The sequence below is a fragment of the Scyliorhinus torazame genome, chromosome 21 (genome assembly GCF_047496885.1).
Source record: "Scyliorhinus torazame isolate Kashiwa2021f chromosome 21, sScyTor2.1, whole genome shotgun sequence".
Lineage (NCBI taxonomy): Eukaryota > Metazoa > Chordata > Chondrichthyes > Carcharhiniformes > Scyliorhinidae > Scyliorhinus > Scyliorhinus torazame.
Window position 1 is genome coordinate 65307773 of NC_092727.1, and position 25540 is coordinate 65333312.

Below are 25540 nucleotides of genomic sequence, written 5' to 3' on the forward strand. Positions count from 1 at the left end.
CACTGCCAGCCCTCTGGCTGAGTAATTCACCCAGTGCCATTCCACTGCCAGCCCTCTGACTGAGTAATTCACGCAGTGCCATTCCACTGCCAGCCCTCTGACAGAGTAATTCACCCAGTGCCATTCCACTGCCAGCACTCTGACTGAGTAATTCACCCAGTGCCATTCAACTGCCAGCACTCTGACTGAGTAATTCACCCAGTGCCATTCCACTGCCAGCCCTCTGGCTGAGTAATTCACCCAGTGCCATTCCACTGCCAGCCCTCTGGCTGAGTAATTCACCCAGTGCCATTCCACTGCCAGTCCTCTGGCTGAGTAATTCACCCAGTGCCATTCCACTGCCAGCACTCTGGCTGAGTAATTCACCCAGTGCCATTCCACTGCCAGCCCTCTGGCTGAGTAATTCACCCAGTGCCATTCCACTGCCAGCACTCTGACTGAGTAATTCACCCAGTGCCATTCCACTGCCAGCCCTCTGACTGAGTAATTCACCCAGTGCCATTCCACTGCCAGCCCTCTGGCTGAGTAATTCACCCAGTGCCATTCCACTGCCAGCCCTCTGGCTGAGTAATTCACCCCGTGCCATTCCACTGCCAGCCCTCTGGCTGAGTAATTCACCCAGTGCCATTCCACTGCCAGCACTCTGGCTGAGTAATTCACCCAGTGCCATTCCACTGCCAGCCCTCTGAGTGAGTAATTCACCCAGTGCCATACCACTGCCAGCACTCTGGCTGAGTAATTCACCCAGTGCCATTCCACTGCCAGCACTCTGACTGAGTAACTCACCCAGTGCCATTCCACTGCCAGCCCTCTGGCTGAGTATTTCACCCAGTGCCATTCCACTGCCAGCACTCTGACTGAGTAATTCACCCAGTGCCATTCCACTGCCAGCATTCTGACTGAGTAATTCACCCAGTGCCATTCCACTGCCAGCCCTCTGACTGAGTAATTCACCCAGTGCCATTCCACTGCCAGCCCTCTGACTGAGTAATTCACCCAGTGCCATTCCACTGCCAGCCCTCTGGCTGAGTAATTCACCCAGTGTCATTCCACTGCCAGCACTCTGACTGAGTAATTCACCCAGTGCCATTCCACTGCCAGCACTCTGACTGAGTAATTCACCCAGTGCCCTTCCACTGCCAGCCCTCTGACTGAGTAATTCACCCAGTGCCATTCCACTGCCAGCACTCTGACTGAGTAATTCACCCAGTGCCATTCCACTGCCAGCTCTCTGACTGAGTAATTCACCCAGTGCCATTCCACTGCCAGCCCTCTGACTGAGTAATTCACCCAGTGCCATTCCACTGCCAGCCCTCTGACTGAGTAATTCACCCAGTGCCATTCCACTGCCAGCCCTCTGACTGAGTAATTCACCCAGTGCCATTCCACTGCCAGCCCTCTGACTGATTAATTCACCCAGTGCCATTCCACTGCCAGCACTCTGACTGAGTAATTCACCCAGTGCCATTCTACTGCCAGCCCTCTGGCTGAGTAATTCACCCAGTGCCATTCCACTGCCAGCACTCTGACTGAGTAATTCACCCAGTGCCATTCCACTGCCAGCCCTCTGACTGAGTAATTCACCCAGTGCCCTTTCACTGCCAGCACTCTGGCTGAGTAATTCACCCAGTGCCATTCCACTGCCAGCCCTCTGACTGAGTAATTCACCCAGTGCCATTCCACTGCCAGCACTCTGGCTGAGTAATTCACCCAGTGCCATTCCACTGCCAGCCCTCTGACTGAGTAATTCACCCAGTGCCCTTCCACTGCCAGCCCTCTGACTGAGTAATTCACCCAGTGCCATTCCACTGCCAGCCCTCTGACTGAGTAATTCACCCAGTGCCATTCCACTGCCAGCCCTCTGACTGAGTAATTCACCCAGTGCCATTCCACTGCCAGCCCTCTGACCGAGTAATTCACCCAGTGCCATTCCACTGCCAGCCCTCTGACTGAGTAATTCACCCAGTGCCATTCCACTGCCAGCCCTCTGGCTGAGTAATTCACCCAGTGCCATTCTACTGCCAGCCCTCTGGCTGAGTAATTCACCCAGTGTCATTCCACTGCCAGCACTCTGACTGAGTAATTCACCCAGTGCCATTCCACTGCCAGCACTCTGACTGAGTAATTCACCCAGTGCCCTTCCACTGCCAGCCCTCTGACTGAGTAATTCACCCAGTGCCATTCCACTGCCAGCACTCTGACTGAGTAATTCACCCAGTGCCATTCCACTGCCAGCTCTCTGACTGAGTAATTCACCCAGTGCCATTCCACTGCCAGCCCTCTGACTGAGTAATTCACCCAGTGCCATTCCACTCCCAGCACTCTGACTGAGTAATTCACCCAGTGTCATTCCACTGCCAGCAATCTGACTGAGTAATTCACCCAGTGCCATTCCACTGCCAGCCCTCTGACTGAGTAATTCACCCAGTGCCATTCCACTGCCAGCCCTCTGGCTGAGTAATTCACCCAGTGCCATTCCACTGCCAGCGCTCTGACTGAGTAATTCACCCAGTGCCATTCCACTGCCAGCCCTCTGGCTGAGTAATTCACCCAGTGCCATTCCACTGCCAGCCCTCTGACTGAGTAATTCACCCAGTGCCATTCCACTGCCAGCCCTCTGACTGAGTAATTCACCCAGTGCCATTTCACTGCCAGCACTCCGACTGAGTAATTCACCCAGTGCCATTCCACTGCCAGCCCTCTGACTGAGTAATTCACCCAGTGCCATTCCACTGCCAGCCCTGACTGAGTAATTCACCCAGTGCCATTCCACTGCCAGCCCTCTGACTGAGTAATTCACCCAGTGCCATTCCACTGCCAGCACTCTGACTGAGTAATTCACCCAGTGCCATTCCACTGCCAGCCCTCTGACTGAGTAATTCACCCAGTGCCATTCCACTGCCAGCCCTCTGACTGAGTAATTCACCCAGTGCCATTTCACTGCCAGCACTCTGGCTGAGTAATTCACCCAGTGCCATTCCACTGCCAGCACTCTGACTGAGTAATTCACCCAGTGCCATTCCACTGCCAGCACTCTGACTGAGTAATTCACCCAGTGCCATTCCACTGCCAGCCCTCTGACTGAGTAATTCACCCAGTGCCATTCCACTGCCAGCCCTCTGACTGAGTAATTCACCCAGTGCCATTCCACTGCCAGCACTCTGACTGAGTAATTCACCCAGTGCCATTCCACTGCCAGCCCTCTGACTGAGTAATTCACCCAGTGCCATTCCACTGCCAGCGCTCTGACTGAGTAATTCACCCAGTGCCATTCCACTGCCAGCCCTCTGGCTGAGTAATTCACCCAGTGCCATTCCACTGCCAGCATTCTGACTGAGTAATTCACCCAGTGCCATTCCACTGCCAGCCCTCTGGCTGAGTAATTCACCCAGTGCCATTCCACTGCCAGCTCTCTGACTGAGTAATTCACCCAGTGCCATTCCACTGCCAGCCCTCTGGCTGAGTAATTCACCCAGTGCCATTCCACTGCCAGCATTCTGACTGAGTAATTCACCGAGTGTAATTCCACTGCCAGCACTCTGGCTGAGTAATTCACCCAGTGCCATTCCACTGCCAGCCCTCTGACTGAGTAATTCACCCAGTGCCATTCCACTGCCAGCACTCTGGCTGAGTAATTCACCCAGTGCCATTCCACTGCCAGCACTCTGACTGAGTAATTCACCCAGTGCCATTCCACTGCCAGCACTCTGACTGAGTAATTCACCCAGTGCCATTCCACTGCCAGCCCTCTGGCTGAGTAATTCACCCAGTGCCATTCCACTGCCAGCCCTCTGACTGAGTAATTCACGCAGTGCCATTACACTGCCAGCCCTCTGACTGAGTAATTCACCCAGTGCCATTCCACTGCCAGCCCTCTGGCTGAGTAATTCACCCAGTGCCATTCCACTGCCAGCACTCTGACTGAGTAATTCACCCAGTGCCATTCCACTGCCAGCCCTCTGGCTGAGTAATTCACCCAGTGCCATTCCACTGCCAGCACTCTGGCTGAGTAATTCACCCAGTGCCATTCCACTGCCAGCCCTCTGGGTGAGTAATTCACCCAGTGCCATTCCACTGCCAGCACTCTGGCTGAGTAATTCACCCAGTGCCATTCCACTGCCAGCACTCTGACTGAGTAATTCACCCAGTGCCATTCCACTGCCAGCACTCTGACTGAGTAATTCACCCAGTGCCATTCCACTGCCAGCCCTCTGGCTGAGTAATTCACCCAGTGCCATTCCACTGCCAGCCCTCTGGCTGAGTAATTCACCCAGTGCCATTCCACTGCCAGCCCTCTGGCTGAGTAATTCACCCAGTGCCATTCCACTGCCAGCACTCTGGCTGAGTAATTCACCCAGTGCCATTCCACTGCCAGCCCTCTGACTGAGTAATTCACCCAGTGCCATTCCACTGCCAGCACTCTGGCTGAGTAATTCACCCAGTGCCATTCCACTGCCAGCACTCTGACTGAGTAATTCACCCAGTGCCATTCCACTGCCAGCCCTCTGGCTGAGTATTTCACCCAGTGCCATTCCACTGCCAGCCCTCTGACTGAGTAATTCACCCAGTGCCATTCCACTGCCAGCACTCTGGCTGAGTAATTCACCCAGTGCCATTCCACTGCCAGCCCTCTGACTGAGTAATTCACCCAGTGCCATTCCACTGCCAGCCCTCTGGCTGAGTAATTCACCCAGTGCCATTCCACTGCCAGCCCTCTGGCTGAGTAATTCACCCAGTGCCATTCCACTGCCAGCACTCTGACTGAGTAATTCACCCAGTGCCATTCCACTGCCAGCCCTCTGGCTGAGTAATTCACCCAGTGCCATTCCACTGCCAGCACTCTGACTGAGTAATTCACCCAGTGCCATTCCACTGCCAGCACTCTGACTGTGTAATTCACCCAGTGCCATTCCACTGCCAGCCCTCTGGCTGAGTAATTCACCCAGTGCCATTCCACTGCCAGCACTCTGACTGAGTAATTCACCCAGTGCCATTCCACTGCCAGCCCTCTGGCTGAGTAATTCACCCAGTGCCATTCCACTGCCAGCACTCTGGCTGAGTAATTCACCCAGTGCCATTCCACTGCCAGCCCTCTGACTGAGTAATTCACCCAGTGCCATTCCACAGCCAGCACTCTGGCTGAGTAATTCACCCAGTGCCATTCCACTGCCAGCCCTCTGTGTGAGTAATTCACCCAGTGCCATTCCACTGCCAGCCCTCTGACTGAGTAATTCACCCAGTGCCATTCCACTACCAGCCCTCTGACTGAGTAATTCACCCAGTGCCATTCCACTGCCAGCACTCTGACTGAGTAATTCACCCAGTGCCCTTCCACTGCCAGCCCTCTGACTGAGTAATTCACCCAGTGCCCTTCCACTTCCAGCCCTCTGACTGAGTAATTCACCCAGTGCCATTCCACTGCCAGCACTCTGACTGAGTAATTCACCCAGTGCCATTCCACTGCCAGCATTCTGACTGAGTAATTCACCCAGTGCCATTCCACTGCCAGCCCTCTGACTGAGTAATTCACCCAGTGCCATTCCACTGCCAGCCCTCTGACTGAGTAATTCACCCAGTGCCCTTCCACTGCCAGCCCTCTGACTGAGTAATTCACCCAGTGCCATTCCACTGCCAGCACTCTGACTGAGTAATTCACCCAGTGCCATTCCACTGCCAGCCCTCTGACTGAGTAATTCACCCAGTGCCCTTCCACTGCCAGCCCTCTGACTGAGTAATTCACCCAGTGCCATTCCACTGCCAGCTCTCTGACTGAGTAATTCACCCAGTGCCATTCCACTGCCAGCCCTCTGGCTGAGTAATTCACCCAGTGCCATTCCACTGCCAGCCCTCTGACTGAGTAATTCACCCAGTGCCCTTCCACTACCAGCCCTCTGACTGAGTAATTCACCCAATGCCATTCCACTGCCAGCCCTCTGACTGAGTAATTCACCCAGTGCCCTTCCACTGCCAGCCCTCTGACTGAGTAATTCGCCCAGTGCCATTCCACTGCCAGCTCTCTGACTGAGTAATTCACCCAGTGCCATTCCACTGCCAGCCCTCTGACTGAGTAATTCACCCAGTGCCCTTCCACTGCCAGCCCTCTGACTGAGTAATTCACCCAGTGCCATTCCACTGCCAGCTCTCTGACTGAGTAATTCACCCAGTGCCCTTCCACTGCCAGCCCTCTGACTGAGTAATTCACCCAGTGCCATTCCACTGCCAGCTCTCTGACTGAGTAATTCATCCAGTGCCATTCCACTGCCAGCCCTCTGACTGAGTAATTCACCCAGTGTCATTCCACTGCCAGCATTCTGACTGAGTAATTCACCCAGTGCCCTTCCACTACCATCCCTCTGACTGAGTAATTCACCCAGTGCCATTCCACTGCCAGCCCTCTGACTGAGTAATTCACCCAGTGCCCTTCCACTGCCAGCCCTCTGACTGAGTAATTCACCCAGTGCCATTCCACTGCCAGCCCTCTGACTGAGTAATTCACCCAGTGCCATTCCACTGCCAGCCCTCTGACTGAGTAATTCACCCAGTGCCATTCCACTGCCAGCCCTCTGACTGAGTAATTCACCCAGTGCCCTTCCACTGCCAGCCCTCTGACTGAGTAATTCACCCAGTGCCATTCCACTGCCAGCTCTCTGACTGAGTAATTCACCCAGTGCCATTCCACTGCCAGCCCTCTGACTGAGTAATTCACCCAGTGCCATTCCACTGCCAGCCCTCTGACTGAGTAATTCACCCAGTGCCCTTCCACTGCCAGCCCTCTGACTGAGTAATTCACCCAGTGCCATTCCACTGCCAGCACTCTGACTGAGTAATTCACCCAGTGACATTCCACTGCCAGCATTCTGACTGAGTAATTCACCCAGTGCCATTCCACTGCCAGCACTCTGACTGAGTAATTCACCCAGTGCCATTCCACTGCCAGCACTCTGACTGAGTAATTCACCCAGTGCCATTCCACTGCCAGCATTCTGACTGAGTAATTCACCCAGTGCCATTCCACTGCCAGCATTCTGACTGAGTAATTCACCCAGTGCCATTCCACTGCCAGCACTCTGACTGAGTAATTCACCCAGTGCCATTCCACTGCCAGCATTCTGACTGAGTAATTCACCCAGTGCCATTCCACTGCCAGCACTCTGACTGAGTAATTCACCCAGTGCCATTCCACTGCCAGCCCTCTGACTGAGTAATTCACCCAGTGCCATTCCACTGCCAGCCCTCTGACTGAGTAATTCACCCAGTGCCATTCCACTGCCAGCACTCTGACTGAGTAATTCACCCAGTGCCATTCCACTGCCAGCCCTCTGACTGAGTAATTCACCCAGTGCCATTCCACTGCCAGCCCTCTGACTGAGTAATTCACCCAGTGCCATTCCACTGCCAGCATTCTGACTGAGTAATTCACCCAGTGCCATTCCACTGCCAGCCCTCTGACTGAGTAATTCACCCAGTGCCATTCCACTGCCAGCATTCTGATTGAGTAATTCACCCAGTGCCATTCCACTGCCAGCATTCTGACTGAGTAATTCACCCAGTGCCATTCCACTGCCAGCACTCTGACTGAGTAATTCACCCAGTGCCATTCCACTGCCAGCACTCTGACTGAGTAATTCACCCAGTGCCATTCCACTGCCAGCACTCTGACTGAGTAATTCACCCAGTGCCATTCCACTGCCAGCCCTCTGACTGAGTAATTCACCCAGTGCCATTCCACTGCCAGCATTCTGACTGAGTAATTCACCCAGTGCCATTCCACTGCCAGCACTCTGACTGAGTAATTCACCCAGTGCCATTCCACTGCCAGCACTCTGGCTGAGTAATTCACCCAGTGCCATTCCACTGCCAGCACTCTGGCTGAGTAATTCACCCAGTGCCATTCCACTGCCAGCCCTCTGACTGAGTAATTCACCCAGTGCCATTCCACTGCCAGCACTCTGACTGAGTAATTCACCCAGTGCCATTCCACTGCCAGCACTCTGACTGAGTAATTCACCCAGTGCCATTCCACTGCCAGCACTCTGACTGAGTAATTCACCCAGTGCCATTCCACTGCCAGCACTCTGGCTGAGTAATTCACCCAGTGCCATTCCACTGCCAGCTCTCTGACTGAGTAATTCACCCAGTGCCATTCCACTGCCAGCACTCTGACTGAGTAATTCACCCAGTGCCATTCCACTGCCAGCACTCTGGCTGAGTAATTCACCCAGTGCCATTCCACTGCCAGCCCTCTGACTGAGTAATTCACCCAGTGCCATTCCACTGCCAGCACTCTGGCTGAGTAATTCACCCAGTGCCACTCCACTGCCAGCACTCTGACTGAGTAATTCACCCAGTGCCATTCCACTGCCAGCACTCTGACTGAGTAATTCACCCAGTGCCATTCCACTGCCAGCACTCTGGCTGAGTAATTCACCCAGTGCCATTCCACTGCCAGCTCTCTGACTGAGTAATTCACCCAGTGCCATTCCACTGCCAGCACTCTGACTGAGTAATTCACCCAGTGCCATTCCACTGCCAGCACTCTGGCTGAGTAATTCACCCAGTGCCATTCCACTGCCAGCCCTCTGACTGAGTAATTCACCCAGTGCCATTCCACTGCCAGCACTCTGGCTGAGTAATTCACCCAGTGCCACTCCACTGCCAGCACTCTGACTGAGTAATTCACCCAGTGCCATTCCACTGCCAGCACTCTGACTGAGTAATTCACCCAGTGCCATTCCACTGCCAGCACTCTGACTGAGTAATTCACCCAGTGTCATTCCACTGCCAGCCCTCTGGCTGAGTAATTCACCCAGTGCCATTCCACTGCCAGCACTCTGACTGAGTAATTCACCCAGTGCCATTCCACTGCCAGCTCTCTGACTGAGTAATTCACCCAGTGCCATTCCACTGCCAGCATTCTGATTGAGTAATTCACCCAGTGCCATTCCACTGCCAGCATTCTGACTGAGTAATTCACCCAGTGCCATTCCACTGCCAGCACTCTGACTGAGTAATTCACCCAGTGCCATTCCACTGCCAGCATTCTGACTGAGTAATTCACCCAGTGCCATTCCACTGCCAGCATTCTGACTGAGTAATTCACCCAGTGCCATTCCACTGCCAGCACTCTGACTGAGTAATTCACCCAGTGCCATTCCACTGCCAGCACTCTGGCTGAGTAATTCACCCAGTGCCATTCCACTGCCAGCACTCTGGCTGAGTAATTCACCCAGTGCCATTCCACTGCCAGCACTCTGACTGAGTAATTCACCCAGTGCCATTCCACTGCCAGCACTCTGGCTGAGTAATTCACCCAGTGCCATTCCACTGCCAGCCCTCTGACTGAGTAATTCACCCAGTGCCATTCCACTGCCAGCCCTCTGACTGAGTAATTCACCCAGTGCCATTCCACTGCCAGCACTCTGACTGAGTAATTCACCCAGTGCCATTCCACTGCCAGCACTCTGGCTGAGTAATTCACCCAGTGCCATTCCGCTGCCAGCCCTCTGACTGAGTAATTCACCCAGTGCCATTCCACTGCCAGCCCTCTGACTGAGTAATTCACCCAGTGCCATTCCACTGCCAGCCCTCTGACTGAGTAATTCACCCAGTGCCATTCCACTGCCAGCCCTCTGACTGAGTAATTCACCCAGTGCCATTCCACTGCCAGCCCTCTGACTGAGTAATTCACCCAGTGCCATTCCACTGCCAGCACTCTGGCTGAGTAATTCACCCAGTGCCATTTCACTGCCAGCCCTCTGACTGAGTAATTCACCCAGTGCCATTCCACTGCCAGCCCTCTGACTGAGTAATTCACCCAGTGCCATTCCACTGCCAGCACTCTGGCTGAGTAATTCACCCAGTGCCATTCCACTGCCAGCCCTCTGACTGAGTAATTCACCCAGTGCCATTCCACTGCCGCCTTCTCCCCATAACTCTGCATTCTTCCTTTTCACATAATGATCCAATTACCCGGTTAAACCCATTAATAACTTGAAAGACTTCTCTTGCTCAAAGGAAAGGTCACCGATTGTTGAAGCTTTCCTGATGAAATGAAAAAAAAAGAAAATCGCTCATTGTCACAAGTCGGCTTCAAATGAAGTTCCTGTGAAAAGCCCCTGGGTTTCGTTCTCTGTTATCGTTCTTGTAAATCCCTTCATGCACCTCACAGAGTGCCTCTATATCCACACGGTAATATGGAAAGCCGAATTCGGTACTATTCCCCAATTGTAATAGGCCCAGGTCTGTAAACGTTAAACATAACTTCACTGCTTTGCAATTCTGTCAGTCTCCAAAAATGATTGAAATTTTTGTTTGTTTCTGAATGACTGATTGGATTTGGTGCAATGTGGCTGTATATCGGGAATGAGGCTGCGAGTCAGAAAATGAAGAGTTTGCACATTCTCCTGTGTCTGCGTGGGCCTCACCCCCATAACACAAAGATGTACAGGGTAGGTGGATTGGTCACGCTAAATGGCCCCTTAATTGGAAAAAAAAATCATTAATTAATTAATTAATTTAAAAAAGAAAAATTAAGAGAATTGGCAGTTACCTTGCCCCCACCCGGGGAGTGTTTGATGTTCTCTATTGATCCAATCTTCGATCTAACGTTCTTCAGATCAGGCATGGGCACAGCAACAGGGGGAGTCCGTGTCTTGGAAGCAGCAGGGGATTTGGGGGGAGTGCGCACAATGGCCACTTTCTTTATGTCTTTGGTTGCTCCTGAGGAATGCTGGGAAGGGGTGCGGGAACGACTGCTGGGGGTCCCAGGAGTTCCAGGGCTGCTGCAACCACTGCCACCTGCTTTAGTAGCTGAATCACCTTAGAGACAAGATTGGAAACGTGGATCAGACTAAAAGAGTAAAATCAATTACTCAACATATATTTTCCCACACAATTGAAGATGCTGAGGCACAGACTGCAGTTCCACACACACTGACTCTCACTGGCGTTTGGGTTCCACACACACTGACTCTCACTGGGGTATGGGTTCCACACACACTGACTCTCACTGGGGTATGGGTTCCACACACACTGACTCTCACTGGGATACAGTTCAACACACACTGACTCTCACTGGCATACAGTTCCACACACACTGACTCTCACTGGGATACAGTTCCACACACACTGACTCTCACTGGGATACAGTTCCACACACACTGACTCTCACTGGGATACAGTTCCACACACACTGACTCTCACTGGGTTACAGTTCCACACACACTGACTCTCACTGGGATACAGTTCCACACACACTGACTCTCACTGGGATACAGTTCCACACACACTGACTCTCACTGGGATACAGTTCCACACACACTGACTCTCACTGGGATACGGGTTCCACACACACTGACTCTCACTGGGATACAGTTCCACACACACTGACTCTCACTGGGATACAGTTCCACACACACTGACTCTCACTGGGATACAGTTCCACACACACTGACTCTCACTGGGATACAGTTCCACACACACTGACTCACACTGGGTTACAGTTCCACACACACTGACTCTCACTGGGGTACGGGTTCCCCACACACACTGACTCTCACTGGGATACAGTTCCACACACACTGACTCTCACTGGGGTACAGTTCCACACACACTGACTCTCACTGACTCTCACTGGGTTACAGTTCCACACACACTGACTCTCACTGACTCTCACTGGGGTACAGTTCCACACACACTGACTCTCACTGACTCTCACTGGGGTACAGTTCCACACACACTGACTCTCACTGACTCTCACTAGGGTACAGTTCCACACACACTGACTCTCACTGGGGTATGGGTTCCACACATACTTGGCGCGATTCTCCACTCCCACGCCGGTTGGGAGAATCGCCTGGGCCACCGAAAATTCCGGGGACGCCGGTCCGACGCCCTCCTGCGATTCTCCCAAGCGGCGGGAACGGGCCAGTCGGGTTTCGCGGACCGCAGGCCGGAGAATCGCCGGAGATACCCAAAATGGCGATTCTCCGGCACCCCCGCTATTCTGAGGCCCGGATGGGCCGAGCGGCCAGGCCAAAACGGCGGGTTCCCCCCAGCGCTGTCCACACCTGGTCGCTACAGTCGTGGGCGGTGCGTGAACGCTGGGGGAGCGGCCTGTGGGGGGGCGAGGGGGGATCCTGCACCGGGCTTCACCTTGAATGTGGGGTGGCCTGCGATCGGTGCCCACCGATCGTCGGGCCGTCCTCTCTGAAGGAGAACCTCCTTCCTTCCGCGGCCGCGCAAGATCCTTCCCCCATCTTCTTCCGAGGCGGATTTGGACAGGACGGCAACCATGCATGCGCGGGTGACGTCCGTTACGCGTCATCTATTCGGCGCCGCTTTTACGCGGGCGACAAGGCCTGGCGCGGGTAGATGACGCGGCCCCGATACTGGCCCATTGTCAGGGCCTGAGTCGGTCGGGACCGGGGCCGTTCCGCGCCGTCGTGAACCTCGACGGTGTTCACGACGGCGCGGCCACTTCGGCGTGGGAGTGGAGAATCCCGCCCACTGACTCTCACTGAGGTACAGTTGTTTAAAAATTGATCCAAGTAAAAGGTACCTTCAGAAATGTGGCAAAGATATTTGTGATAAAACTAAAGTGATCAAGGACCGAGTGACCGCAGACTGGGAGTGACCAGGGACAAAGTGTGACCAATATCAGAGTATGAGCGGGGATGAGTGAGCAGTATTGAGGACCTGGATCAAGTGTGACCAATGGCTTGGAAGTTGCTCGAAGCTCCTGATATCTTGGATGTTCAATTGAGGGAACAAACCACATTTATTTAAATCTAATGCTTAATTTAAAGGCGGCAGTACTTGTCACATTCATATTGTGTGATATCTGCTAAAATTTTGGAGAGGGCTGTCCACCCATTGATACCGTGCTGCCTCTGCTCAGCTTCGTGTGCGGTATTGGGGGAACACAGCTTGCCTCGGACTGGGGTGACACTGAGTGACAGTTGCTGCCGTGTACAGCAGACCGCTGGCCATCCCTCATTGCCCAAGGAGCACCAATGCCAGTGCCAACCCCCTCACAGCTGGCATGGGCCCTGTGCTCTCAGGGTTAGCCAAACTGCGGAAATAGCTTGAGTCAGATTCAAGAGCAAGATGAGGAACCCCTTTTAAAAACACCACACAAAGAGCGGGAATATCGAGCCCGGGAGGTCAGAGTGGGAATATTGAGCCCGGGAGGTCAGAGTGGGAATATCGAGCCCGTTGGGTCAGAGCGGGAATATCGAGCTCATGAGGTCAGAGCGGGAATATCGAGCTCATGAGGTCAGAGTGGGAATATCGAGCCCGTTGGGTCAGAGCAGGAATATCGAGCCCGGGAGGTCAGAGCGGGAATATCGAGCCCGGGAGGTCAGAGCGGGAATATCGAGCCCAGGAGGTCAGAGCGGGAACATCGAACCCGGGAGGTCAGAGCGGGAATATCGAGCCCGGGAGGTCAGAGCGGGAATATCGAGCCCGGGAGGTCAGAGCGGGAACATCGAGCCCGGGAGGTCGGAGCAGGGACACCAAGCCCAGGAGGTCAGAGCGGGAATATCGAGCCCGGGAGGTCAGAGCGGGGAAATCGAGCCCGGGAGGTCAGAGTGGGAATATCGAGCCCGGGAGGTCAGAGCGGGAATATCGAGCCGGGAGGTCAGAGCGGGAATATCGAGCCCGGGAGGTCAGAGCGGGAACATCGAACCCGGGAGGTCAGAGCGGGAATATCGAGCCCGGGAGGTCAGAGCGGGAATATCGAGCCCGGGAGGTCAGAGCGGGAACATCGAGCCCGGGAGGTCGGAGCAGGGACACCAAGCCCAGGAGGTCAGAGCGGGAATATCGAGCCCGGGAGGTCAGAGCAGGAATATCGAGCCCGGGAGGTCGGAGCAGGGACACCAAGCCCAGGAGGTCAGAGCGGGGAAATCGAGCCCGGGAGGTAAGAGTGGGAATATCGAGCCCGGGAGGTCAGAGCAGGGACACCGAGCCCGGGAGGTCAGAGCGGGAATATCGAGCCCGGGAGGTCGGAGCACGGACACGGAGCCCGGGATGTCAGAGCGGGAATATCGAGCCCAGGAGGTCAGAGCGGGAATATCGAGCCCGGGTGGTCAGTGTGGGAATATCGAGCCCGGGAGGTCAGAGTGGGAATATCGAGCCAGGGAGGTCAGAGCGGGAATATCGAGCCCGGGAGGTCAGAGCGGGAATATCGAGCCAGGAGGTCAGAGCGGGAATATCGAGCCTGGGAGGTCAGAGTGGGAATATCCTGTCCGGGTGGTCAGAGTGGGAATATTGAGCCCGGGAGTCAGAGGGGGAATATCGAGCCCGGGAGGTCAGAGGGGGAATATCGAGCCCGGGAAGTCAGAGCGGGAATATCGAGCCCGGGAAGTCAGAGCGGGAATATCGAGCCCGGGAGGTCAGAGCGGGAATATCGAGCCCGGGAGGTCAGAGCGGGAATATTGAGCCCGGGAGGTCAGAGCGGGGACACCGAGCCTGTGAAGCCAGAGTGGGAATATTGAGCCCGGGAGGTCAGAGCGGGAATATCGAGCCCGGGAGGTCAGAGTGGGAATATTGAGCCTGGGAGGTCAGAGCGGGAATATCGGAGCTCGGGAGGTCAGAGTGGGAATATGGAGCCCGGGAGGTCAGAGCGAGAATATCGAGCCCGAGTGGTCAGAGCAGGAATATCGAGCGCGGGAGGTCAGAGCGGGAATATTGAGCCCGGGAGGTCAGAGCGGGAATATCGGAGCTCGGGAGGTCAGAGTGGGAATATCGAGCCAGGAGATCAGACTGGGAATATCGAGACCGGGAGGTCAGAGCGGGAATATCAAGCCGGGGAGGTCAGAGCGGGAATATCAAGCCGGGGAGGTCAGAGTGGGAATATGGAGCCAGGAGGTCAGAATGGGAATATCGAGCCCGGGAGGTCAGAGCGGGAATATCGAGTCCGGGAGGTCAGTGCGGAGACACCGAGCCTGTGAAGCCAGAGCGGGAATATTGAGCCCGGGAGGTCAGAACGGGAATATCGAGCCCGGGAGGTCAGAGCAGGGACACCGAGCCCGGGAGGTCAGAGTGGGAATATCGAGCCCGGGAGGTCAGAGCAGGAATATCGAGCTCGGGAGGTCAGAGTGGGAATATGGAGCCCAGGAGGTCAGAGCGGGAATATCAGAGCTCGGGAGGTCAGAGCGAGAATATCGAGCCCGGGAGGTCAGAGCGGGACTATCGAGCCCGGGAGGTCAGAGCGGGAATATCGAGCCCGTTGGGTCAGAGCGGGAATATGGAGCCCGGGAGGTCAGAGCGGGGATATCAGAGCTCGGGAGGTCAGAGTGGGAATATGGAGTCCGGGAGGTCAGAGGGGGACTATCGAGCCCGAGAGGTCAGAGCGGGACTATCGAGCCCGTTGGGTCAGAGCGGGAATATGGAGCCCGGGAGGTCAGAGCGGGAATATGGAGCCCGGGAGGTCAGAGCGGGAATATTGAGCCTGGGAGGTCAGAGCGGGAGTATCGGAGCTCGGGAGGTCAGAGCGGGAATATTGAGCCTGGGAGGTCAGAGCGGGGATATCAGAGCTCGGGAGGTCAGAGTGGGAATATGGAGTCCGGGAGGTCAGAGCGGGAATATCGAGACCGGGAGGTCAGAGCAGGAATATCGGAGCTCGGGAGGTCAGAGTGGGAATATGGAGCCCGCGAGGTTAGAGCGGGAATATCGAGCCTGGGAGGTCAGAGTGGGAATATTGAGCCCGGGAGGTCAGAGCGGGAATATCGAGCCCGTTGGGTCAGAGCGGGAATATCGAGCTCATGAGGTCAGAGCGGGAATATCGAGCCCGTTGGGTCAGAGCAGGAATATCGAGCCCGGGAGGTCAGAGCGGGAATATCGAGCCCAGGAGGTCAGAGCGGGAATATCGAACCCGGGAGGTCAGAGCGGGAATATCGAGCCCGGGAGGTCAGAGCGGGAATATCGAGACCGGGAGGTCAGAGCGGGAATATCGAGACCGGGAGGTCAGAGCGGGAATATCGAGCCCGGGAGGTAAGAGCGGGAACATCGAGCCCGGGAGGTCGGAGCAGGGACACCAAGCCCAGGAGGTCAGAGCGGGAATATCGAGCCCGGGAGGTCAGAGCAGGGACACCGAGCCCGGGAGGTCAGAGCGGGAATATCGAGCCCGGGAGGTCGGAGCACGGACACGGAGCCCGGGATGTCAGAGCGGGAATATCGAGCCCAGGAGGTCAGAGCGGGAATATCGAGCCCGGGTGGTCAGTGTGGGAATATCGAGCCCGGGAGGTCAGAGTGGGAATATCGAGCCAGGGAGGTCAGAGCGGGAATATCGAGCCCGGGAGGTCAGAGCGGGAATATCGAGCCAGGAGGTCAGAGCGGGAATATCGAGCCTGGGAGGTCAGAGTGGGAATATCCTGTCCGGGTGGTCAGAGTGGGAATATTGAGCCCGGGAGTCAGAGGGGGAATATCGAGCCCGGGAGGTCAGAGGGGGAATATCGAGCCCGGGAAGTCAGAGCGGGAATATCGAGCCCGGGAGGTCAGAGCGGGAATATCGAGCCCGGGAGGTCAGAGCAGGAATATCGAGCTCGGGAGGTCAGAGGGGGAATATCGAGCCCGGGAGGTCAGAGCGGCAATATTGAGCCCGGGAGGTCAGAGCGGGAATATAGAGCCCGGGAGGTCAGAGCAGGAATATCGAGCTCGGGAGGTCAGAGCGGGAATATTGAGCCTGGGAGGTCAGAGCGGGAATATCGAGCCCGGGAGGTCAGAGCGGCAATATTGAGCCCGGGAGGTCAGAGCGGGAATATCGAGCCCGGGAGGTCAGAGCAGGAATATCGAGCTCGGGAGGTCAGAGCGGGAATATTGAGCCTGGGAGGTCAGAGCGGGAATATCGCAGCTCGGGAGGTCTGAGTGGGAATATGGAGTCCGGGAGGTCAGAGCGGGAATATTGAGCCTGGGAGGTCAGAGCGGGAATATCGGTGCTCGGGAGGTCAGAGTGGGAATATGGAGCCCGGGAGGTCAGAGCGGGGATATCGGAGCTCGGGAGGTCAGAGCGGGAATATTGAGCCTGGGAAGTCAGAGCGGGAATATCGGAACTCGGGAGGTCATAGTGGGAATATGGAGCCCGGGAGGTCAGAGCGGGGATATCAGAGCTCGGGAGGTCAGAGTGGGAATATGGAGTCCGGGAGGTCAGGGCGGGAATATCGAGCCCGGGAGGTCAGAACGAGAATATCGAGCCCGAGTGGTCAGAGCAGGAATATCGAGCGCGGGAGGTCAGAGCGGGAATATTGAGCCCGGGAGGTCAGAGCGGGAATATTGAGCCTGGGAAGTCAGAGCGGGAATATCGGAGCTCGGGAGGTCATAGTGGGAATATCGAGCCCGGGAGGTCAGAGCGGGGATATCAGAGCTCGGGAGGTCAGAGTGGGAATATGGAGTCCGGGAGGTCAGAGCGGGAATATCGAGCCCGGGAGGTCAGAACGAGAATATCGAGCCCGGGAGGTCAGAACAGGAATATCGAGCACGGGAGGTCAGAGCGGGAATATTGAGCCCGGGAGGTCAGAGCGGGGACACCGAGCCTGTGAAGCCAGAGTGGGAATATTGAGCCCGGGAGGTCAGAGCGGGAATATCGAGCCCGGGAGGTCAGAGTGGGAATATTGAGCCTGGGAGGTCAGAGTGGGAATATTGAGCCTGGGAGGTCAGAGCGGGAATATCGGAGCTCGGGAGGTCAGAGTGGGAATATGGAGCCCGGGAGGTCAGAGCGAGAATATCGAGCCCGAGTGGTCAGAGCAGGAATATCGAGCGCGGGAGGTCAGAGCGGGAATATTGAGCGCGGGAGGTCAGAGCGGGAATATCGGAGCTCGGGAGGTCAGAGTGGGAATATCGAGCCAGGAGGTCAGACTGGGAATATCGAGACCGGGAGGTCAGAGCGGGAATATCAAGCCTGGTAGGTCAGAGTGGGAATATCAAGCCGGGGAGGTCAGAGTGGGAATATGGAGCCAGGAGGTCAGACTGGGAATATCGAGCCCGGGAGGTCAGAGCAGGAATATCGAGCCCGGGAGGTCAGAGCGGGAATATCGAGTCCGGGAGGTCAGTGCGGAGACACCGAGCCTGTGAAGCCAGAGCGGGAATATTGAGCCCGGGAGGTCAGAACGGGAATATCGAGCCCGGGAGGTCAGAGCAGGGACACCGAGCCCGGGAGGTCAGAGTGGGAATATCGAGCCCGGGAGGTCAGAGCAGGAATATCGAGCTCGGGAGGTCAGAGTGGGAATATGGAGCCCAGGAGGTCAGAGCGGGGATATCAGAGCTCGGGAGGTCAGAGTGGGAATATGGAGTCCGGGAGGTCAGAGCGGGACTATCGAGCCCGGGAGGTCAGAGCGGGAATATCGAGCCCGTTGGGTCAGAGCGGGAATATGGAGCCCGGGAGGTCAGAGCGGGGATATGGAGTCCGGGAGGTCAGAGGGGGACTATCGAGCCCGGGAGGTCAGAGCGGGACTATCGAGCCCGTTGGGTCAGAGCGGGAATATGGAGCCCGGGAGGTCAGAGCGGGGATATCAGAGCTCGGGAGGTCAGAGTGGGAATATGGAGTCCGGGAGGTCAGAGCGGGAATATCGAGACCGGGAGGTCAGAGCAGGAATATCGGAGCTCGGGAGGTCAGAGTGGGAATATGGATTCCGGGAGGTCAGAGCGGGAATATCGAGACCGGGAGGTCAGAGCAGGAATATCGGAGCTCGGGAGGTCAGAGTGGGAATATGGAGCCCGCGAGGTTAGAGCGGGAATATCGAGCCTGGGAGGTCAGAGTGGGAATATTGAGCCCGGGAGGTCAGAGCGGGAATATCCTGTCCGTGTGGTCAGAGTGGGAATATTGAGCCCGGGAGGTCAGAGCGGGAATATCGAGCCCGTTGGGTCAGAGCAGGAATATCGAGCCCGGGAGGTCAGAGCGGGAATATCGAGCCCAGGAGGTCAGAGCGGGAACATCGAACCCGGGAGGTCAGAGCGGGAATATCGAGCCCGGGAGGTCAGAGCGGGAATATCGAGACCGGGAGGTCAGAGCGGGAATATCGAGCCCGGGAGGTCAGGGCGGGAACATCGAGCCCGGGAGGTCGGAGCAGGGACACCAAGCCCAGGAGGTCAGAGCGGGAATATCGAGCCCGGGAGGTCAGAGCGGGGAAATCGAGCCCGGGAGGTCAGAGTGGGAATATCGAGCCCGGGAGGTCAGAGCAGGGACACCGAGCCCGGGAGGTCAGAGCGGGAATATCGAGCCCGGGAGGTCGGAGCACGGACACGGAGCCCGGGATGTCAGAGCGGGAATATCGAGCCCAGGAGGTCAGAGCGGGAATATCGAGCCCGGGTGGTCAGTGTGGGAATATCGAGCCCGGGAGGTCAGAGTGGGAATATCGAGCCAGGGAGGTCAGAGCGGGAATGTCGAGCCCGGGAGGTCAGAGCGGGAATATCGAGCCAGGAGGTCAGAGCGGGAATATCGAGCCTGGGAGGTCAGAGTGGGAATATCCTGTCCGGGTGGTCAGAGTGGGAATATTGAGCCCGGGAGTCAGAGGGGGAATATCGAGCCCGGGAGGTCAGAGGGGGAATATCGAGCCCGGGAAGTCAGAGCGGGAATATCGAGCCCGGGAGGTCAGAGCGGGAATATCGAGCCCGGGAGGTCAGAGCAGGAATATCGAGCTCGGGAGGTCAGAGGGGGAATATCGAGCCCGGGAGGTCAGAGCGGCAATATTGAGCCCGGGAGGTCAGAGCGGGAATATCGAGCCCGGGAGGTCAGAGCAGGAATATCGAGCTCGGGAGGTCAGAGCGGGAATATTGAGCCTGGGAGGTCAGAGCGGGAATATCGAGCCCGGGAGGTCAGAGCGGCAATATTGAGCCCGGGAGGTCAGAGCGGGAATATCGAGCCCGGGAGGTCAGAGCAGGAATATCGAGCTCGGGAGGTCAGAGCGGGAATATTGAGCCTGGGAGGTCAGAGCGGGAATATCGCAGCTCGGGAGGTCAGAGCGGGAATATCGCAGCTCGGGAGGTCTGAGTGGGAATATGGAGTCCGGGAGGTCAGAGCGGGAATATTGAGCCTGGGAGGTCAGAGCAGGAATATCGGAGCTCGGGAGGTCAGAGTGGGAATATGGAGCCCGGGAGGTCAGAGTGGGAATATCAGAGCTCGGGAGGTCAGAGCGGGAATATCGAGCCCGGGAGGTCAGAGTGGGAATATGGAGCCCGGGAGGTCAGACCGGGGATATCGGAGCTCGGGAGGTCAGAGCGGGAATATTGAGCCTGGGAAGTCAGAGCGGGAATATCGGAGCTCGGGAGGTCATAGTGGGAATATGGAGCCCGGGAGGTCAGAGCGGGGATATCAGAGCTCGGGAGGTCAGAGTGGGAATATGGAGTCCGGGAGGTCAGAGCGGGAATATCGAGCCCGGGAGGTCAGAGCGGGAATATCGAGCCCGGGAGGTCAGAACGAGAATATCGAGCCCGGGAGAGCAGAACAGGAATATCGAGCACGGGAGGTCAGAGCGGGAATATTGAGCCCGGGAGGTCAGAGCGGGGACACCGAGCCTGTGAAGCCAGAGTGGGAATATTGAGCCTGGGAGGTCAGAGTGGGAATATTGAGCCTGGGAGGTCAGAGCGGGAATATCGGAGCTCGGGAGGTCAGAGTGGGAATATGGAGCCCAGGAGGTCAGAGCGAGAATATCGAGCCCGAGTGGTCAGAGCAGGAATATCGAGCGCGGGAGGTCAGAGCGGGAATATTGAGCCCGGGAGGTCAGAGCGGGAATATCGGAGCTCGGGAGGTCAGAGTGGGAATATCGAGCCAGGAGGTCAGACTGGGAATATCGAGCCCGGGAGGTCAGAGCGGGAATATCAAGCCGGGGAGGTCAGAGTGGGAATATGGAGCCAGGAGGTCAGACTGGGAATATCGAGCCCGGGAGGTCAGAGCGGGAATATCGAGTCCGGGAGGTCAGAGCAGGAATATCGAGCCCGGGAGGTCAGAGCGGGAATATCGAGTCCGGGAGGTCAGAGCGGAGACACCGAGCCTGTGAAGCCAGAGCGGGAATATTGAGCCCAGGAGGTCAGAACGGGAATATCGAGCCCGGGAGGTCAGAGCAGGGACACCGAGCCCGGGAGGTCAGAGCGGGACTATCGAGCCCGGGAGGTCAGAGCAGGAATATCGAGCCCGGGAGGTCAGAGCAGGAATATCGAGCCCGGGAGGTCAGAGTGGGAATATGCAGTCCGGGAGGTCAGGGCGGGAATATTGAGCCTGGGAGGTCTGAGCGGGAATATCGGAGCTCGGGAGGTCAGAGCGGGAATATCGAGACCGGGAGGTCAGAGCGGGAATATCGAAGCTTGGGAGGTCAGAGTGGGAATATGGAGCCCGCGAGGTTAGAGCGGGAATATCGAGCCAGGAGGTCAGAGTGGGAATATTGAGCCCGGGAGGTCAGAGCGGGAATATTGAGCCCGGGAGGTCAGAGCGGGAATATCGAGCTCATGAGGTCAGAGCGGGAATATCGAGCCTGGGAAGTCACACTGGGATTATCGAGCCTGGGAGGGCAGAGTGGAAATATAGAGCCCAGAAGGTCAGAGCGGGAATATTGAGCCCGGGAGGTCAGAGTGGGAATATCGAGCCCGGGAGGTCAGAGCGGGAATATCGAGCCCGGGAGGTCAGAGCGGGAACATCGTGCCCGGGAGGTCGGAGCAGGGACACCAAGCCCAGGAGGTCAGAGTGGGAATATCGAGCCCGGGAGGTCAGAGCGGGAATATCGAGCCCGGGAGGTCAGAGCGGGAACATCGTGCCCGGGAGGTCGGAGCAGGGACACCAAGCCCAGGAGGTCAGAGCGGGAATATCAGAGCTCGGGAGGTCAGAGTCGGAATATGGAGCCTGTGAAGCCAGAGCGGGAATATTGAGCCCGGGAGGTCAGAGCGGGAATATCGAGCCCGGGAGGTCAGAGCAGGGTCACCGAGCCCGGGAGGTCAGAGTGGGAATACTGAGCGTGGGAGGTCAGAGCGGGAATATCGGAGCTCGGGAGGTCAGAGTGGGAATATGGAGCCCAGGAGGTCAGAGCGGGAATATCAGAGCTCGGGAGGTCAGAGTCGGAATATGGAGCCCGGGAGGTCAGAGCGGGAATATCGAGCCGGGAGGTCAGAGCGAGAATATCGAGCCCGGGGGGTCAGAGCAGGAATATCGATCCCGGGAGGTCAGAGCGGGAATATTGAGCCCGGGAGGTCAGAGCGGGAATATCGAAGCTCGAGAGGCCAGAGTGGGAATATCGAGCCAGGAGGTCACACTGGGAATATCGAGCCCGGGAGGTCAGAGCGGGAATATCAAGCCCGGGAGGTCAGAGTGGGAATATCGAGCCAGGAGGTCAGACTGGGAATATCGAGCCCGGTAGGTCAGAGCAGGAATATCGAGCCCGGGAGGTCAGAGCAGGAATATCGAGCCCGGGAGGACAGAGCGGGAATATCGAGTCCGGGAGGTCAGAGCAGGAATATAGAGCCCGGGAGGTCAGAGCGGGAATATCGAGTCCGGGAGGTCAGAGCGGGGACACCGAGCCTGTGAAGCCAGAGCGGGAATATTAAGCCCGGGAGGTCAGAGTGGGAATATCGAGCCCGGGAGGTCAGAGCGGGAATATCGAGCCCGGGAGGTCAGAGCGGGACTATCGAGCCCGGGAGGTCAGAGCAGGAATATCGAGCCCGGGAGGTCAGAGTGGGAATATCGAGCCCGGGAGGTCAGAGCAGGGACACCGAGCCCGGGAGGTCAGAGTGGGAATATTGAGCCTGGGTGGTCAGAGCGGGGATATCGGAGCTCGGGAGGTCAGAGTGGGAATATTGAGCCTGGGCGGTCAGAGCGGGAATATCGGAGCTCGGGAGGTCAGAGTGGGAATATGGAGTCCGGGAGGTCAGATCGGGAATTTTGAGCCTGGGAGGTCTGAGCGGGAATATCGGAGCTCGGGAGGTCAGAGCGGGAATATCGAGCCAGGAGGTCAGAGTGGGAATATCGCGCCAGGAGGTCAGTGTGGGACTATCGAGCCCGGGAGGTCAGAGTGGGAATATCCTGTCCGGGAGGTCAGAGTGGGAATATTGAGCCTGGGAGGTCAGAGCGGGAATATCGAGCCAGGGAGGTCAGAGTGGGAATATCGGGCCCGGGAGTTCAGAGTGGGAATATCCTGTCCGGGAGGTCAGATCGGGAATTTTGAGCCTGGGAGGTCTGAGCGGGAATATCGGAGCTCGGGAGGTCAGAGCGGGAATATCGAGCCAGGAGGTCAGAGTGGGAATATCGCGCCAGGAGGTCAGTGTGGGACTATCGAGCCCGGGAGGTCAGAGTGGGAATATCCTGTCCGGGAGGTCAGAGTGGGAATATTGAGCCTGGGAGGTCAGAGCGGGAATATCGAGCCAGGGAGGTCAGAGTGGGAATATCGGGCCCGGGAGTTCAGAGTGGGAATATCCTGTCCGGGAGGTCAGAGTGGGAATATCGTGCCAGGAGGTCAGGGTGGGAATATAGAGCCAGGGGGTCAGAGTGGGAATATCGAGCCAGGAGGTCAGAGCGGGAATATCGAGCCCGGGAGGTCAGAGCGGGAATATCGAGCCCGGGAAATCAGAGCAGGAATATCGAGCCCGGGAGGTCAGAGTGGGAATATCGAGCCCGGGAGGTCAGAGCGGGAATATCGAGCCCGGCAGGTAAGAGAGGGAACACCAAGCCCGCGAGGTCAAGTGGGTATATCGAGCTCATGAGGTCAGAATGGGAACATCGAGCACTGGAGGTCAGAGTGGGAATATCGAGCCCGGGAGGTCAGGGCGGGAATATCGAGCCCGGCAGGTAAGAGAGGGAACACCAAGCCCGCGAGGTCAAGTGGGAATATCGAGCTCATGAGGCCAGAATGGGAACATCGAGCACTGGAGGTCAGAGTGGGAATATCGAGCCCGGGAAGTCAGAGTGGGAATATCGAGCCAGGAGGTCAGAGCGGGAATATCGAGCCCGGGAGGTCAGAGCGGGTATACTGAGCCCGGGAGGTCAGAGTGGGAATATCGAACCTGGGAGGTCAGAGTGGGAATATGGAGTCCGGGAGGTCAGAGCGGGAATATCGAGCCCGGGAGGTCGGAGTGGGAATATCGAGCCCAGGAGTTCAGAGCAGGAATATCAAGATGGGGAGGTCGGAGTGGGAATATCGAGTCCGTGATGTCAGAGCAGGATTATCAAGCCCGGGAGGTCATTCGGGAATATCGAGCCCGGGAGGTCAGAACAGGAATATCGAGCTTGGGAGTTCAGAGCAGGAACACCCCGCCTGTGAAGCCAGAGCGGAACTATTTAGCCCGGGAGGTCAGAGTGGGAATATCGAGCCCGGGAGGTCAGAGTGGGAATAACGAGCCCGGGAGGTCAGAGTGGGAATATCGAGCCAGAGAATTCAGAGCGGGAATATCGTGCCCGGGAGGTCAGAGCGGGAATATTGAGCTCGGGAGGTCAGAGTGGGAATATCGAGCCCGGGAGGTCAGAGCAGAAATTTTGAGCCCGGGAGGTCAGAGTGGGAATATTGAGCCAGAGATTTCAGAGCGGGAATATCGAGCCCGGGAGGTCAGAGTGGGAATATCGAGCCCGTGAGGTCAGAGCGGGAATATCGAGCCGGGAGGTCAGAGCGGGAATATCGAGCCCGTGAGGTCAGAGGGGGAATATCGAGCCGGGAGGTCAGAGCGGGAATATCGAGCCCGTGAGGTCAGAGCGGGAATATCGAGCCCGGGAGGTCAGAGCGGGAATATCGAGCCTGGAGGTCAGAGCGGGAATATCGAGCCGGGAGGTCAGAGCGGGAATATCGAGCCCGTGAGGTCAGAGCGGGAATATCGAGCCGAGAGGTCAGAGCGGGAATATCGAGCCAGTGAGGTCAGAGCGGGAATATCCTGTCCGGCAGGTTTAAGCGGGAATATTGAGCCCGGGAGGTCAGAGCAGGAATATTGAGCCCGGGAGGTCAGAGCGGGAATATCGAGCCCGGGTGGTCAGAGCAGGAATATCGAGCCCGGGAGGTCAGAGCGGGAATATTGAGTCCGGGAGGTCAGAGCGGGAATATCGATCCCGGGAGGTCAGAGCGGGAATATCGAGCCCGTGAGGTCAGAGCGGGAATATCGAGCCCGGGAGTTCAGAGCGGGAATATCGAGCCCGGGAGGTCAGTGCGGGAATATTGAGTCCGGGAGGTCAGAGCGGGACTATCGATCCCGGGAGGTCAGAGCGGGAATATCGAGCCCGTGAGGTCAGAGCGGGAATATCGAGCCCGTGAGGTCAGAGCGGGAATATCGAGTCCGGCAGGTCAGAGCGGGAATATCGAGCCCGGGACGTCGGAGCGGGAATATCGAGCCAGGAGGTCAGAACGGGAATATTGAGCCAGAGAGTTCAGAGTGGGAATATCGAGCCCGGGAGGTCAGAGCAGAACGTTCGAGCCCGGGAGGTCAGTGCGGGAATATCGAGCCCGGGAGGTCAGAGCGGGAATATCGAGCCCGGGAGGTCAGAGCGGGAATATCGAACCCGGGAGGTCAGTGCGGGAATATCGAGCCTGGGAGGTCAGTGCGGGAATATCGAGCCCGGGAGGTCAGAGCGGGAATATCGAGCCCG

General features: G+C 56.9%; 1 protein-coding gene across 4 annotated transcripts in view; it reads right to left on the reverse strand.

Annotated features, from left to right (window-relative positions):
- maptb (microtubule-associated protein tau b) overlaps positions 1-25540 on the reverse strand; it is a 300500-nt gene that overhangs the window by 73018 nt on the left and 201942 nt on the right. For all 4 annotated transcript variants that reach the window (XM_072486888.1, XM_072486889.1, XM_072486891.1 and 1 more), the window contains one exon: positions 10550-10818. In XM_072486888.1, the coding sequence (XP_072342989.1) occupies positions 10550-10818 (269 nt within the window). The remainder of the gene's footprint in view (positions 1-10549; positions 10819-25540) is intronic.